The sequence below is a fragment of the Hydra vulgaris genome, chromosome 05, assembly GCF_038396675.1.
Source record: "Hydra vulgaris chromosome 05, alternate assembly HydraT2T_AEP".
Lineage (NCBI taxonomy): Eukaryota > Metazoa > Cnidaria > Hydrozoa > Anthoathecata > Hydridae > Hydra > Hydra vulgaris.
In genome coordinates, this window is record NC_088924.1 from 28,718,268 (window position 1) to 28,736,132 (window position 17,865).

Below are 17,865 nucleotides of genomic sequence, written 5' to 3' on the forward strand. Positions count from 1 at the left end.
TATTCGCTGTAATTGTATCTACAGGGTGGCCACATGAAATTTTTATAAGAAAAAGAGGATATTAGAGGATTTTAGTGGTAGATTTTGCATTTAATTTAGATAATTTTTTGTGCAAAACTACAAAATTTTGAATAAAAATAGAAGATTTTAGAGGATTTTTTTTATAGGTTTAATGTCCGTGTTTCCACATAACTGGGGTTTGGACAGGGGTCAACAACATTATTTTTTATGTTAGATGACATTGATTTGCTAAAAGTTTTTAAAGATTTTTTACAGCCCAATCCTCATTTCAGACATTAACCAGTTTTGCAGACCATGAATTTTGAATATTATGCAACCGTCAAGAAATAAAAAAACAAAAAAGAGGGGTTAAAGAGGAGATTTTATTAGGTTTTTAACTTTTTAGAGGATAATAGTGGATTTTAGATAATTTTGAAAAAAAAAAGAACTTTAGAGGATTTTAGAATACCAGTGGCCACCCTGATTTAAGAATTATTGGGTTAGCAACTTAATGCAAAAAATTTATTAGAAAATCCTGCAAAAAATTAGAATACTTGGCGATCAGCTAACCTGTGTTACCAAAATTTTTATTAGCATAATTCACTACAAATTGTGTTGTTGTTCTTATTTCAAAAATTTTTATACAATGCAATGCCTTTTCGTGTGATTTACAATAATAAACAAGTTTGGTTTTTTCTCCTATAACAAATGGTTACAAATAGTTTTAAAAACAGTTCAGAAATCACAACGATGATAGTATAACATATTATAGAAAAAAAAGAAAAAGGTAAACCTTAATAAAATTTTGTTTTTATAATAAACACATTAAAAAGATTTCAAAATTAAAAGAAATCTTTTTTTTCTTATACTTATTTAGTAAAATAGATACAAATCATTATCAATGCAATTTACTGCCAAAAAAAGTCAATATCTGGGATTTTCCCATCCTCTTCAACAATTTCTAAAGTAAAAATTTAATTTTAATCTAGAGTTGTTGTCAAATTTTTCTTTTCAAACTTAAACATTTTTATTTTAGTTATTAATGATTGAATAAATTTGATGCGATGTATTATAATCGTTGAATTAAGGTATTTGAATTTCTCACAAATTATTATCGTTGAATTGAGGTATTTGAATTCCTCACAAATTATTGTATTGTGACGCATTTAAATCATAAATTACAAATCTTGATGCAACTTTTAACAAATTAATCCATACGGAATAAATAACCTCGTAGAATTCTACTTTCCTCAGAGCTTTCTTCAGACCTGTTCAGGCTTAAATTGTCGTCATAAAGAACTGAATATAGATCCATACTAATATTTACTTTAACAACGTGTCAATTTTTGTTTACTTTTATGTTTTTAAACGGTTTCCGAAAAAGCCTACCTACTTTTGAGCAATGGGAAAAACTCTACGGCAAACGAAAATATTCACCTCCTTTTGAGCCATGGGATCGTCTGCTAACCAAATTTCTTAGCATGCACCAAAAGTAGGTTTTTGTTGTTTTGAAATCGTTTTCCGTTTACGCGTAAGTATAAATAACATTCCAGGTCCGCAGTTTAAACAATTTTCACAACCTATTTTTGGTGCATGGCAAAAACCGCTAATCTTCGTAACATAATAACGTTTACTTATTTTCGGTGAATACGAAGACCAAAATGCATTGCGCTTATTTTTTATAGAGGGAACGGTCCATTGATTGTTTTATCCACTGCAAACATTCAATGAGATAGTACTTGTAAACTATAAGTAAAGTTCTCTATCGACAACAGAAGAATGTAGTAGTATGTCTTATAAATTTCCACATTATTTTGCTCATGCCAACCCTCATTTATAATAAATAAATGCTGTCTATATATTCGAGGTAAATATTTTTAATGCTGTGTATTCTATGGATAAATACATTATCAAATCTTTGCCTGTTCATAGTTTGTAAGAGATAGGATAAACATATTTTTAGAAATAATAATATAATTTGATAGTCGTTTTTTCAAACTAATTTTGGGAAAACTTATATTTTATTTCGCGGACCATTTTTATGGGAGAATGTAATTTTAAATATCACTGAACACTTTTCTCAAGAAAATTTTTTAATGAAATCTTTCAAAACTCTAATAAAAGATTTACACTATGTTCGCATAACTTGGTGGCTTAGAAACAACATTTTTTGCACGACCTTATTTTTATATAGTATTTATTTTACTATTTATAATTTAAATAAATTTAAGATGAGTTTTGCTTTGTAAATATCATAGTATTTATTTTGCTATTTATAAGTTAGATGAATTTAATATATATATATATATATATATATATATATATATATATATATATATATATACATATATATATATATATATATATATATATATATATATATATATATACATATATATATATATTAAAAAAAAAACTTTTTATCTGTTCCTGTTATGTAACTTATCAATCAGTTCAAGTTTTAGCACCAAGTCCAACGTGCATTATTTGATTTTGTTTTGTAGTAATTAGTTAAAAATATGTACAACACTTTAAACAGTTAAACGTTAATACACTTTGTAAAAAAGGTCACATTTTTAAAAGCATATTATTTAAAATCTATCCACCCGAATAAAGCAGGTAGCCTAATGTGGCAGGTGAAAAATGTAAAACAAAACAACATTGTTGTCACTAATATTGGAAGATTTTGTTTTACGTGGAAATACTAAACAACGGAATGAGTTCTGGCGTCAAAAATAGATTAAGTGTAAATCTAACTTTAATCTGCATTGAATTGAGTAAGTTGGAATTTGCTTTGATGACATTTAGATATAATTTTGCTTTAAATTTTTTTGTTTAAATGCTCACTTGTGTTAACTATTTATTGTATAACTTTAATAAAAATAGCTTTAAAAATGTAACTTAAAAGATCGACTAGAAAAATTTTCATTATTGAAAAGTATTCCAGTAAATATTTTCGCAAGAGTTTTCTGATCTCAATACATTTACAACAACCTTATTATGCTCTTCAAAAACTGCTATAATTTTTCTACAGCTACAAATGTTGAAGCAATGGATTACTCTTGTTAGTCATGAAAAGTCTTCAGACAAACATGGTCTCTTATTTTTATGTTTAAATTCACAGTCTCTACCATTATTGGTTGGAAAATATAGCAAATCAGAAATTTATTTTTTCCAATAAAAACTTTTTTTATGTATCTAAGCCAGAGATGTCAAAAGACAATAAAGGATGAGAACTTTTGAAAAAAGTTCTCATCCTTATAAAAATTTGTTAAAAATTTTTTTGCGAAAAAACATTATGTAATAACGAACTTATTTCCACAACAACTTCCATTTTAAGACAACCTTTAGAATTTGCTTGCTAAACTGATTTGTCTGTGTAATAAAACGTTGTGAATAATCGTTATTTCACATAACGTCGTAATGTGATTTGCAAAACCATAAAATTCTAGTTCAAAGCTGTATTTAGTTATAATACGCATGGTACTATATTTTTTTTACTCCTGACTGGGTAAAATACTGTGTATAACTTTGCACCTTATTTTATTTTTATCATTAGTCAAAAATAATTTCTCTCAACCAGGGAGACGCAAGAGATTTTTAAGGGTGAGATTTTTAAGGGTGTTTCTGCTCCACTTTGCAAAACACGTGATTTGCGCTTCAAATTAAAGTTACTTTAGTTTAGAGACTAATTGCGAATTAATAGTAAACTAATAGCATAAACACAAAAATATTTAAAGAAACGATATTTAACAACAAACAATATTTAAATACAAGACAATGGCAAAAGTACAATAAAACTTAAACAAATTAGTCTCACTCAATTACATGAGTGGTCTGATAAGTTGTTTAAATTAAACAATTTTTTAGAATATCAAATTAAAAATTTGTTAGATTTATAAAATTAAAATAATCTAGTATATAAAATACTAAGCAAAAACGTAGATAAAAAAAGATTTTTTTTCTCATGTGTCAATGAAGACAAATAAGATTATATCTTTCGGAAACTCATTGATTCATCTGATCAAAGAGTTTGTGAACCCTGCCTGAAGTTTGTTCTTTCAGAAAATTGGATCGTTTTAGTTATGTTATACGTTTTGGTATTTATGGAGGCCACGGACCTCTAAAGGTTGTTGTGAACGTGTTTGACTAATCAGCTTAAGGAATCATCAGGACTTTTTTACAGTTGGACATCATTAAGGACTAATCAGCTTAAGGAACTTAATCAACCTAGGAACCATAAGTACACTGGGGTCAACAAAGTGATCATACCAGACGTAGTTCGAAATGTAGAGGAGAACCACCGCAATCTGAAAACACTTTCAAACTTCTTCAATTCAATCAGTTGAAGAATAAATTCCAATAATAAACTAAATTAAGTTTCAAATTTTATCAAAATATATTTTATGGAACTCAAAAGATGCTGCCACATAGAGTTTAGGATCCTCTTTTTTCTAAAATTTTTGAGGTTTTAAATTTTTATAAAAAAGTTCAAAAAATATAAAAGATGCGGCTTTAAATTCGTTTTCAACGAATATAAAACCGCATTTTTTTTCTCTAAAGCATTGCATTAGATGTCTAATCTAATAATAATGTTTTTAATGAGTTGTTAAAAACTGACATGACTATAAAGCAGTGTCAGCATAGACTGTCTCCAAAGAATTCAGCAAACTTTTATGGTTATTTTACAAAAAAACACTGAGTGCTTTTATGAACATATAATAGTACAAAACAAAAAAACACTGAGTGCTTTTATGACCATATAATAGTGTGTGTGAGTGCTTTCATGACCATATAATAGTACAAAAGCAAATAATAATAAAAGTATTGATCGACTATTATTTCACAAATACTTTATATAAAATAAATTTACCTAGTGAATTTTTTGTACATGTTTTCAAAAAATTTACTGGTCAACAACCTGTTCAAAAATGAATACAAATGGTCATATCATTTAAAACTAATATGATAAAAGTTTATTTATGAAAGAGTTCTTGATTAAGTTAAAGTAAAGGTTTTTATATATCACTATAAGTTGAATTATATTAGAAGATAAAGTTGCAGGATATTTAAATTGAATATTTTTAAGTTGAATATGTTTAAAATAAAACTTAATTTCAACTCATTATCTTCAATTTTTAATTATAATTTTAATTATAGGTTAATTTTAATTTTAGATATAAGGTATATTTGTTTTTATATTCTGAAATTTATCTTATTGAGTTTACATTCTATAACTTATGTTTTTCTATTATATTTCGTAATTTATGTTTTTGGGTTTTTAATAATACAATGCAATGTGCTTTTTTAAATTAGATTATTAATTAACTTAACAACCAAAAGAATACAAAGCTTTTTAATTAAACCCTGCGAAACATATTATAGTTACAATTGTTTTTTTAAATATGCTATCATATTATTGTGATCTTTTAAAGTTTCCTGTGCAACATAGTGTGATTTTTGTAATTTTCTAGAAAATAACTTGAAATATGGAAATAACGGGTAATACAACAGAGAATTCAGTAGAACATTCAATTTCCAAATTGGTTACATCTAATAAAAATATTGAATCTGTTTTTGAACTACCTAGTGACAACAACAATACAAAGGAAAGGAAATCTAATAGTAATCAGTTCGAATCAAATCAATTAGTAATCAAAAAAAGTAATCGAATATTAAATTTGCTGAAACAAACATTCACTGAAATATGTCTTACCGGCTCAATGCTTAATACTCAAACGCATTTATATAACAAAAGTTATTTTTGTAAAAAAAATAATAAATGTTCCAAAAAATGGACTTATCATTTGGAAAGAATTTTATATACACTTTTAATTATTATTGATGTTGTTCTACGTGGTTTCGGGCAAGTGTTTCTATGTAATCATCCAATCACTGGAATATTGATTAGTGTTGGATTGTACTTAACATCTGTTAAATTGTTAATATACGCAATAGTTGGTGCTTCTTGTTCTACAGTTGCTGCTATGATTATATCGTTACCACCCTTTAGTGAAGTGGGTTCCGGCCTTCTAGGGTAAGTGAAGCAAAACTTATCAAGTCATTGCCGTAAACAGTAGTATGATAACAGCTTTTGAACTCTTTATAGCAGGTTTGCATGAGATTTGTCCAAATATGAAAATATTATGTTAAATCAATTATTTTTTAATTAAACTATATAAATATATTCTTTTAATGCAGATATGATGGCGCTTTGATAGGATGTGCTGTGTGTTCATTCATATCTGCAGATCAGGTAACAGGTCGTGGATCAAATGTTGTGGTTTCTACGTTTAACTCTAGTGGCATGGCCATTAATGCCGTACTAGCGGCTGTTAGTGGTGTCATTCATATGGCAAGTAAAAACATGAACGAGTTACCTGCTTTAACTTTGTCTTTTAATATCACATGCATGTTATTTCTCTTTATCATTGGTAACGGCAAAGGTGATGTTTCAACGTTGCATTGGGGTCGCTTACCAAGTAATTACACCCAAGATATGGCAAATAAAAACGTCCCGTTAGATTGGGTGGCTCCTTCGTTTACTTTTTTTTATGATGCTGCTGTACGAGGTGTAGGACAATTTATGTTTATTAATACTACATTAGGTGGATGGATGGTCGTTATTGGAATTGCTATTGCTAATAAATATGCAGCGTTGGCTTCTGTGTGTGGAGCACTCACAGCTGCAACTATAGCTCGATATGTACTAATTGTTCCTAAAGCAAGTCTAATTGCAGTACATAATGGGATATATGGTTATAGTGCTGCTGGTATGTAATTCCTAGTTAATTATCAATTTAATAGCGATTTACAGAACACCTTATTTTTATGAAGCTTATATTTGCTTCATGGATTTTGTTTCCAAAAAAAATTTAAATAAGTTTTTATTGTTTTATGTTATAATCAATGTTGGGCTAAGGAAGTGGTACACCAAGGCATTTCACAGGGGGTCGATTTAATAATATCAAATAAATCTCTGACCAGTCGGGTTATTTTTTACTGTCTAAAAAAGTAAAACAATATATGTGTATACGTATATATATCAAATACTATTTGCTCTTTAAATTTTTGTAAATTTAACGGATAAAACCAATTTAGTTTTATCCAGGATTATGTCTGTCTGTGGTCAAAAGCAAACGAATGTTTATTATTAGAATTTTTATGACACATTTATAATATGAATGTCGACAGTTTTATTGTTCTCAGAAAACAATATTTCTCTATTAACTTAATGTTAATGTTATTCTATTAACGTTAATGTTCTATTAATGTTAATGTTCTCTATTAACTTAATGTTAATGTTATCTATGTGTTAAGTATGAGTTTACATGAAATACAAATGCGCTATAAAATATGCGTATTAGCTTATAATTAGGTAGGGTGTAAAAATCTATATTTTTTGTTCAACCAGTAATTATTAATTAATTTTTTTTAGAAAAGTTCAATAAACAATTCAGTTTTTGCTATTTTTTTGTGGTTTACCTCAAAGACAATTTTAGGGGGAGAAGGAGTGTCTCACCCCAAAAGAAAGTGATTTTCTAAGTATAGTCGGTTTTTGAGGAATAGTCGGATAGTTGAGTAATTGACACAATTTGGTCGGGTTAATTTTAATTTTAACGAACTTTTTTATTTTATTTTTTATTATATTTTTTTGGGGAACCAGTCGGTACTTTTTAAGGATAAAATACACCCACCCCCACCCCCATTCCGACTTTATTTTATTTGTAGAACTGCTTCTGGTTAACCTTCTACTTCTATTTTTAACAATTAAAAATATAAAAAACTTAAAAGCTAGAAATCTGCAGGGTATTCTCTGCGTGTAAAGTTACGCAACTTTATGTTAAATTTATGCAATATAAACTTTGATTTAAATTAAAATTAATTATAAAATATAATTTAAAATAAAGTTGCGTTTAAACAAAATTAAGTCTTACACTGGTGTAAAAATTTGCTTTTGATTTACTTTGATAGAAAATACTTTGCTATTAATTTTATAAAATAAATTTAGATACCGATTAAAATGAAAAATATTGCAACAAGAAGTAATAAACTAGTAAATAACTAAATCATAAACTAGTAAATAACTAAATCATGAACTAGTAAACAAATAAATCAAAATTAATAAACTTCTATAGAAATCTCCCAGTAGTTGACAAATTTTATCATACAAAGTTGTCTTTACTCAGGGATATTTTTGTACTTGTCTTTAATAAAGTCAACAATAAATTTTCTTTTGGAAAATTTCATAAAGCAAGATTGACTGCTTAGTCGTAAAAGCAGTTTGTATATAGGCATCAAAAAACTTAGATGATTGTATCATACTTGAAAATATAGTTTTGCAAAATTTTGCGTTACTACTTCAACAGAAAATAAGTAAGTATTATGAGTTTGTTAAAAGATACAATTATGGAATAACTGATGTGTTACGATTTTAATCAAGTTTTTGTAATTGATAAAACAATTACAAATTATATTGAACTTGAGCGTCAGCGTGGCACTCATTGCACTCGGCTTCGGAAATACCGTCAATTACAAAGGTTCCTCGTGGTAATAAACTTAAATATCCAAACCATTATGAAATTATGGTTCAGATATATTTAAAATATTTTAGGAAATGTGTCCCTTGTTAAAAAATTTGAAAATATAAAGTACCGTTGGAACCAGTAAAAGAAACAACTCAGACATCGTTAGCAAAAATAAAACTGCAAGCTTTACATTAGGCGTCCAAATAGAAGTTCTATTACAGCTTATTTAAAATTTGAAGACAGCCATTTTACTTGTGAATCAGATATAATGAATATATTGAAAAAGAGAAAGATCTGTTAAATGTCAAAAACCATTAAAGAATGGGATGTTTATTTTAGGGAAAAAACGGTTGATCATTGCTGCGAAGATCTACTCTGCGAAGATCCATACAAAAAATGCCGCCTTATGGGTACATAAGAATAAGTTAATAATTTAAATTTTCTTCTTGAAAAATACAACAATCACAACAATCCACAATCAACGACGATGGCTTTTTTTTTTTAGTTGTTAAGGTGTACCAAGAAGAACTAAGGGTTTTATCAAAAAGCACCGTGGAAGAGCAATTTAACTAAGAAGTTCACACCGTCCTCTTAACAATGTCGCTTACTTTTCCAGAGCCGACATTGAACCTCAGACCTCTTGATACAGAGAAAGAACTCCAATCCTTGTTCCACGGCTGCAATGAAGTTGTTTCGCATTTTCACTAGTTATTGTTACAAATTGTTCCTTATAAAATAATTTCATGCATAATGCCTAATTTTTTGTTGTATTAATAACTACACATAACGACTACGTATTTTATTGATAAAATAAAATAAAAATATTTACCATGGATTCTAATAATAAAATTAGTTCAACGTAACAATTAATTGTTTTGTTAAAAAAATCACTTTTATTGAAATTGAAGTAGAAGGATAAATATTTATAATAAAAAAAAAAAATAAGTAATTTGAAATTGGCATAAAAAATTAATTAAAAAAGTTTATTTCGGAATTAAATTAACCCCTAACCCCTATTATAATATATCACTATTGGGATTTATCTGCAAAAGGCATATACATTATTCTCCGAAATGCTTTTTGGCAGTTATTTTATATGAAATTAACTTACTTATAGAGTTATTTTGATTAAAATTCTATTTAAATTGAAATGCTATCTAAATTAAATAGGGATTTGATTAAAATGCTATTTAAATTAAATAGGGATAAAAATTAATTCTGTTCAAAGCAATATTATTTTCATATTATGTTAATAGATATATTTAGTTATAAATAGTTATGCATAACACGTTAGTTTAAGTAAACATTATTTTAATTTTTATTATTATTTCAGTCAAATAAATGCATAGATAGTTCAATCAATACGCTATATGTATGGAGTATTTTGATGTCAATCAAAATATTCTATACATATAGCGAGTTTACTTCAGATTTTCATCAACAATATTTGTTTTAATGACATTTCTTGTAGTGCTTGATAATTTATTTAATTAATATATAAAACAAAAAATACAGCAAAGTACTAATTTTTTAATTTATTTATGTAATATTTCAGTCTGATTAGCTCAGAACGTCGTCAGGCGTAAAATAAAATACAATAATAATCTCACAAAAAAACGTATGTAAAAAACCCCGTTAAAAAAACATTATAAAGATGAGCTGACGTAACGTGAAAACTATTTTGAAATTTCAAAGATTTTTTTAAAGAGAGGTATTTGACGCAATTTAAACACCATTGTCCTTGTTTAAAAGCGGTAGGAAATGCCTTATCTAGTAATTTGTTTGGGCATAATTAATCTTATGTGACTCTCTTATTTTCCTTACATGGTAGTTACAATTAAGTGCGATTGTTTTGGGGTGCATCCAATTAAATCATTGAAATTTCAAAATAGTATTCACGTTACATCAGCTCATCTTTATAATGTCTTCTTAAGAACAACAAAGGCAATATATTTACCAGAAATATAGATGTTTTACATAAGAATGTTATAAGTTAAAAAAAATTTATGTACAGTCTACATTCTGGATGGTTCACTCTCATATAGCTAGGCTAAATCGAGGAGACCGACCACGAACAAAACAAAACAAAACAAAAAAAAAAATGCAAATAAAATAAATAATACACTCACAGAAGGTTGCTATTAATCAACATTCATATTTATATCTTATACATTTTCTATGGTGATATATCTTTTATCCCCAGTGATACAACTGTTGTTTCTATTTATCTTGATGTAGCAAGTAGTATTTTAATTTGGTTTTGAGAACATATTTTTTAATGTTGTTAAAGAGATTGATTTTAATTTATTTTGAATTTAATTCCAGTCCATTAATGCAAAGTATTTAAAAGAATGTAGCGTAGGATTTTGTATTATATGTTTGCACACTCAGTGCACCTCAACAAGAATTTCTTGTTGACAGCTAATTGCACTGCAACTAAACCACTTATGAAATATAGGAGGTAGCTTTTTGTTTAGGCAGCTATGAATAAATAAACAATTTTTGATTGTATCATGCACATATTTTTGTGAGATTATTATTGTATTTTATTTTACGTCATCAGCGACATATAATGATGTTAAAACAATGTTGTTTTATTGACGATTTTTGACGTTTAGCGACGTTAAAACAACGTAGCTTGAACGACGTCGGAGCGACGTCGTTCAAGTACAAAATTGTACAAATTCAAACAAAATTAAGAAATTTTATTTGAATTTGTTCTATATGTATATTTTTTTGAATATATTTCGAACTATTTTCTTAACTAATTTTATGCCTTGATAGTTAAGATAATGATAATTCAAAAATGATAATTCTGCAGCATCTTATGCCAAATCTCCTCTGCGTGAAATTTTCCTTTTTTAAAGTAAACTCAATTTTAGTTTTAATTTTTTTAGATAGATTTTTCAATATCAAGGGATCTAATGCAAATTCCATAAGGAAAGTTTAATTTGTGAAGCGATTTGATTTTAATAATTTTTAATAAATCTATAATAACATCAATTGTTGTCTGTTTTTGAAATAAAGTTTACTAAAATGACCCAATGATTAATCAAAAAAATATGATGTGAGCCAGAGAGGAATTTTTATAAATTTTCATTGCAACCGTTCAAAAATTTTAAATCTTAGAACCTCAAACAAAAATGAATTTTTACAAATTATCTATCCTGCTTATTCAACAACAGCAAAAAAAGTCCTCGATATTTGGCATTTGCCAACTATACTTCAAAACTTGCCAACTGAAATGCTAAATGTACAAATGTGCTAACTCAAATACATATATAACAGCTTTGATGGGATGGGACACTGCCCATACCCCCGTTCGGGACGGCCCTGCTAGTGCGATAATGCGGCCCTGCCAGTGTGATAGAGGGCACGCTTTGTAAGCGAGAAGTTACTAATAACTATTGTTTGATGAAAAAATAGCAGAAAAAGAATTTTAAAAAATATTGTATCGTAAAAAACAAAATACAGTAAAACTATGCAGTAAATTTGAGTTCCAGTTTTCCATTTTAAACAGGATATAAAAATGTGTTTAAAAATAATGATTGCGTAAGAATTTAATCTTAAAAACTATAAAAAGAAATTACCACCTTCACACACCTCAAACTAATGACCATTCCCCCAAACTACGATAGCTCCAACGTATCTCCACATATCCCCACTATAATAACAATTCAACCAATGAATTTTTGCGTTGAATCTTCTTCCCCTAGCTATACAAACCTTCCCTACAATTAGGTAGGTGCATTTTGAACAATTTATTTGAAAAAAATACACTGCATTGGAAAGTCATTGCAAAACAAATTTCTTTATGTATTATAAAATATAATTTGCATTCTTATTATTATCTTAATATAATCTTTTAAGTCTCTTGTTGTAAAATATTGTTTTTAATCTAAGCTGGTGGTTAGCTAAGCAAAAATTATATTAAAAATATCAAATGCTTATTTAAAAAAAAAAAAAAGAGTACTGTGACATACATGTGACACGTTTTTTTGTCTAAATGAAGTTCAATAGAAACGCGCAATGAATGGTAAGTATTAAATCAAAGAAATTAAAAAATAAACGAAACAGAAGCAATGGAAGTTTTGTGTTTTAGTTTTATTCAATTAATTTAGACTAAAAATGAAATTCGGCAGAACTTAGTGATAAACTACATAAACACTTTCATAACGAAAAATTATTTTTATAGTAAAAGGAACAATATTTTATGCAGCCATTTACAAAATTTTTTGAAAAATGTGGTACAGGAGCCTACCCTAATATATATATATATATATATATATATATATATATATATATATATATATATATATATATATATATATATATATATATATATATATATATATATATATATATATATATATATATATAAAATAATTAAAATTGTAATTTTTTATTTAAAATGAATGGATTATATTTATCATTAATCTTGTTTTAAAACTATTTATACCAAGGTGCTGCTGCTTCCATAGGTGGTGGCGTTTTTTATCGAACCTCGTTTGCAGCATTCATTGTTGGAGTTTTTACTGCTGCTCTTACCGTTTTCATTCAAGTTGCTGTGGAAGCAATCTTGCTTAATAATTTTCTTCAATTACCTGTACTAACCATACCTTTTGTAGCAACTACATGGTTGATTATGACTGCACGACCGGCGTGGTTAGATCCATTAGATAATGACGATGAGGTTTCAGTTGATGTAGAATATAAATCGCGTATTGACGAAGAAAATAATAACATTGAGAATATTGTATTAAAAAATATGTTTGAAAAAAGCCAATCGATATTACCCTCATTAACGCAGGCGGCAGATGCTAAAAAATGCATTATTAAAAAAAAGGTATCATGGAAAGAACGTGATTGTGGTCAATTAAATCGAAGAAAAAAAATTACTCAGTTTAAAATGGTGCGAAAATTACTTCCTTTTTAGCTACTATAGTTTATATAAGTATATGCACACACACACACAATGTAAAAAATTGATATTTTTTGCAAAAAACAAAGACCAATAACTTTTTGAATTTTAACATTTTAACTTTAGTTCTTGTTTTCTTTTGTCTTCTTGTTTTTCTTCGTTTAGTTTTGTTTTAAACATAATAGTCTTGTTTTTCTTTGTTTAGTTTTGTATAAACATAATAGTCTTGTTTACAATAGTATGTTGATGATAATCTTCTTGTTTCTCACAACCTAAATAAATTTAACTTTTAAAATTCAATTAATGATATATATCAACTACTTATATTAGTTATGTTACATTATTAGGCTTATCAAATTATATAATTTCTTTATATGTTAATTTTTAAATATAAATTACTATTTCTAACCGCAAATGTAAAATAGTTATTGGATCAATCCATGTGTTACGTACACAGTTTTATAACATATAATCAGGATTCGAAGGTAAACTATCTGCAAATTCAATTTCATAAAGTGAAAAAGTGCTGCCTAATTTACTTTAAGTGCCTGCATGATTCAAAACGTGTTTTAAATTGGGTGATTAGGCAGAAGACCTTTACAAAGATAAATTCCAAAGCCTTATCTTTTTAAACTGGAGACGATCTTCAGCTTAAAAAGACAAAAACAACTGCAAAACTTCATCTCTACTTGAATTTCAACGCTATCTTGTCTTTTAAAGCTCGAGACGACATTAAAGCTGGAGACGACAGTCCGTAACAAAACTAGTTATTTCAAAAAAAAAATTTAAATAAAAAAACGAGGGCTTAGTTCAACTAATTTTTCTTTGATTATAAAACAAAACGTTTTGCATTTTTAAATTTTACAAAATCAAAACTATACATGTATTTTCTGATTATTTAAAAAAATAAAACGAATTTGAAGATTCTTAAATGAAAATACTAAACCAATTTTAATTATCCATTTTATATTATACAAAAAATCTGTAACATTTGTAAAACACCTAAATATAAGTTTTAAAAATAATTCATAACAAATAATCTATGAAACGCCCTAAAAAAATTTTCATTTAAAGATGATTTTAATCAGAAACATAACTTCTACCCCTACGTTTTCTATTATTACAACCAAACAACAACACTTAAGGACCGATACTATAATTTTTCCTATAGATTCCAATGATTTTAGTATTAATATATATACATAAATATGGCATAAATAAGTTTGAACATATATTCACTTTAAAATGGTAATTCTAAAAATGATATTTCAATCTCTAGGCTAGATTTGTAACACAAAATCTGCGCGCAAGACCTTTCAAATGTACAGGTCTTTTTCAAAAGTTGCTGCTCTACAAAAAAATAGTTGAGGGTTTCAGTTGATGTTTGGACAACCAGCCCATATAAAAATAGTTGAGGGTTTCAGTTGATGTTTAGACAACCAGATTGTATAAAAATGTTTTAAAAGCCTAAAGTTCTATTAACAAAAAAGTTAATTAATGAACTAAAAAAAAAATTAAAAATAAGTTACAAAAAGAAAAAAATTTGTACAAAAATATGAAATAGGTATTCATACACTATTGATTTTCAGATCTTATAATGGAGAGCATAGAACTAGGAATAATAAGTATTTTTTTGAAAATGCAGCTTTTTTTAATTATTTTATGTTTTGTTAAAGTCTTTACCCCTCTCCCCTAATACCCCACAACATTAGGTTGTCGGGTATTACTAATATCAAAGGTATTATCTTCATGGGCTTTGTTGAATTTATCTCGAAGGCAATAAAAGTAATTTACTTTTTTTTTTAATTACTATTCTTCATTTATTATTTAATTTTTAATGTAAGAGAATATTTTTTTTTATTATCAATAATAATATTGTTATGAGCGCAGATGCGAGATTGAACTACGTTATTTTTTAATATTTGCAAGCCAACTATTCACTTTTTAAATATGACTAAAAAAAAAATAAAAGAGACTTATTTTATCATGTCAGGGGAAATGTTAAATTGTTATCATCTTCTTCTTTATCATATACTTCCATGTCATCTAATTTAACCTCATCTACTTTAATCTCTTTTTCATCACACAACTCAGAAGTATCTATATTAGCGGTTTGGTTGATTATACAAAGCATGTCGTCTGCAAAGAAAGGATGAGTGGAACTAAAATCTGTCGGAAATCCGTTTATTCCATGTATATTAAACGTTTCGCCCAAAACAGGTAAACTGAGTTGCGAAAAACTATTACAGGCAACGTGAGATTGTTCATGTGAAAATAATTGGTTTAACTGTTCTTGCTGAGAAAAATATTTTAATTGTGCTACGTCAAAATCAGGAACCGCCGGAGTCGTTTTCTTTCTTTTTTTACCAACCTCATACCCATCGTCGCTTGCTGCAAATACACAATAACGATATAGATATTGTACTGTAATAAAAGTTGTTTACTCAATATATAATATAAATACTCACAATTATTATAAGTGTAATCAAAGTGTTTACTGCAACGCAAGTGATCGGAAGCAGCTCGCAATTCTATTTTCACTTTTACAGGTTGATCCAAAACTTTCTGTTTATAAGGTGGCGTTCGAAAAATAATTAAGTTCTGAAAAAGAAAATAATTAACATAAACTGTATATACATGAAAAGTTTTTCAAAAAAAGTGGCTTTTTGGAACTAAACATTTTATGATTATTTTATTGTGGATCGCAGCATAATCATTGTAGATCACAAAGACCACTAGGTTTACAAAGACCACGCTGATCACAAAGACCACTAGGTTTAACGCTGCGAAACTCAAACAGAACTAAACATTTTATGATTATTTTATTATGGATCGCAGCATAATCATTGTAGATCACAAAGACCACTAGGTTTACAAAGACCACGCTGATCACAAAGACCACTAGGTTTAACGCTGCGAGACTCAAACAAAACTAAATATAAAAGTATTTGTTCTGTAAAAAAAAAAAAAAAAAAAAGAAGATAAAATTAGGTAAAGGTTTGTTGGAATTTTGTAGTAAAATTATTTTATATTAAATTTGCGTTTATACTAAAAATATTTTTTTGTTTATTTTACCTTAATGTAACTATGTAAGTACAATTATTATAAATTAAATTTGCATTTATAGGTAAAATATATTAATGCCTATTTTTACCGTAATGTTACAATGTACGTACCTTATAAGTTATATTAAGGTAAAGCATTCTATATCGTCTATATTTATAAAACACATTTTACATGATAAATTTTCGTCTAAATGCCGGAGAACCACGCTTATTATTTATTCATGACCCAACATGACATACTTTTAAAAAACTTTTTTTTTACCCTTCAAATGTTCTAGGGTCTTGTGCAACTCCGCAACTCCTAGAAAAGGTTTTAATATAAAAAAAATTTTAAACATATATATATATATATATATATATATATATATATATATATATATATATATATATATATATATATATATATATATATATATATATTCTAATTTTGAGTCCGCATATTGTGTAATATTGCAGTAGTTGGAGACAGTTAAAATATGATTTCAAAATTTGAGAGATTTTGGATGAAGAATCGATTGCGGAATTTGAATTTTAAAATTTGTAGGATTACGAAAAAAAAGCAACTTAAAAATACGCGAAAATTGATGTTTTAAATATGTTCGTATTTAAATGTTTTTTAAAATTATTTGCTGCAAGAATTAAATTTATAATAATTTATAACAATTAAGCTAAATTTATAACAACTTGTTAACTATTTGAAGACTTAGTGAAACTTTTATTCTTATATTTACATAAGAATATCGAAATAAACATCAATTTCACAAATATACCATCATAAGAATGAAAATAATGTCCTTTTGATATACATAGTTTACGCATCTTCCTGCTTAGTAATTTGGTTAAAATGCAGCTGTGTCGATTTTTGAACCCATTAACATAATCAGGATGCTGAAAGTCAGGAATTTCAGGTTTAACATTATTGTTATTCATATATTGGATTTGCTCAATTGAAAAATGTTGTGTTGTAGGGGGCTCTGTAACATCTGTAATGCTAATGTTAACCAACTCATACCAATGATTAGCATTAAACTTATTTTCCAGAATTTTCTTCAAATTTACTTTCAAACTTTCGTTGTTTACTTTATAAACAAACACAGGAGCCAATTACCATATTTAATGTAAATTTAAAACTTTATTTTGGTTAACTATAAAAAAATACCTTTGCCTTAGAACCAGTAGGATTCGAAAACCAAAGTTTTTTATCAAGTAATTATCTTTAAGCATGGAATTAAGAATATTTTCAGATTTTAGGTACAATGCATTGTTGTTAACGTTTTTTGTTATAATATTTATTCTAGTAATAATAGAAAAAATAAGTCGCGCAGATTTGTGTAATTTTGATTTTTTTATT

General features: G+C 27.1%; 2 protein-coding genes across 2 annotated transcripts in view; one reads left to right on the forward strand and one right to left on the reverse strand.

The window, feature by feature from the left end:
• The first annotated feature begins 1,670 nt into the window (after window positions 1-1,670).
• LOC136080755 (urea transporter DVU1160-like) lies at window positions 1,671-13,574 on the forward strand. Its single transcript, XM_065797817.1, has 4 exons — window positions 1,671-1,867; window positions 5,475-6,037; window positions 6,202-6,773; window positions 12,992-13,574. Exons 2-4 carry the CDS (start codon window positions 5,490-5,492, stop codon window positions 13,462-13,464), a joined length of 1,593 nt encoding a protein of 530 aa, XP_065653889.1. The 5' UTR covers window positions 1,671-1,867; window positions 5,475-5,489; the 3' UTR covers window positions 13,465-13,574.
• A 1,859-nt stretch (window positions 13,575-15,433) lies between these two features.
• Window positions 15,434-17,865, reverse strand: part of nfkb1 (nuclear factor of kappa light polypeptide enhancer in B-cells) — a 73,944-nt gene continuing 71,512 nt past the window's right edge. The window contains 2 exon segments of the mRNA NM_001280866.1: window positions 15,434-15,840; window positions 15,918-16,050. Coding sequence (NP_001267795.1) covers window positions 15,434-15,840; window positions 15,918-16,050 — 540 coding nt within the window.

What these genes read in the sequence shown, in the direction of transcription:
- LOC136080755 (XM_065797817.1), top strand. Translation starts at nt 5,490, where the DNA reads ATGGAAATAACGGGTAATACAACAGAGAATTCAGTAGAACATTCAATT. An exon ending in GTGGGTTCCGGCCTTCTAGG is followed by an intron (nt 6,038 to 6,201) that starts GTAAGTGAAGCA and finishes CTTTTAATGCAG; the next exon opens with ATATGATGGCGCTTTGATAG. An exon ending in ATATGGTTATAGTGCTGCTG is followed by an intron (nt 6,774 to 12,991) that starts GTATGTAATTCC and finishes ATTTATACCAAG; the next exon opens with GTGCTGCTGCTTCCATAGGT.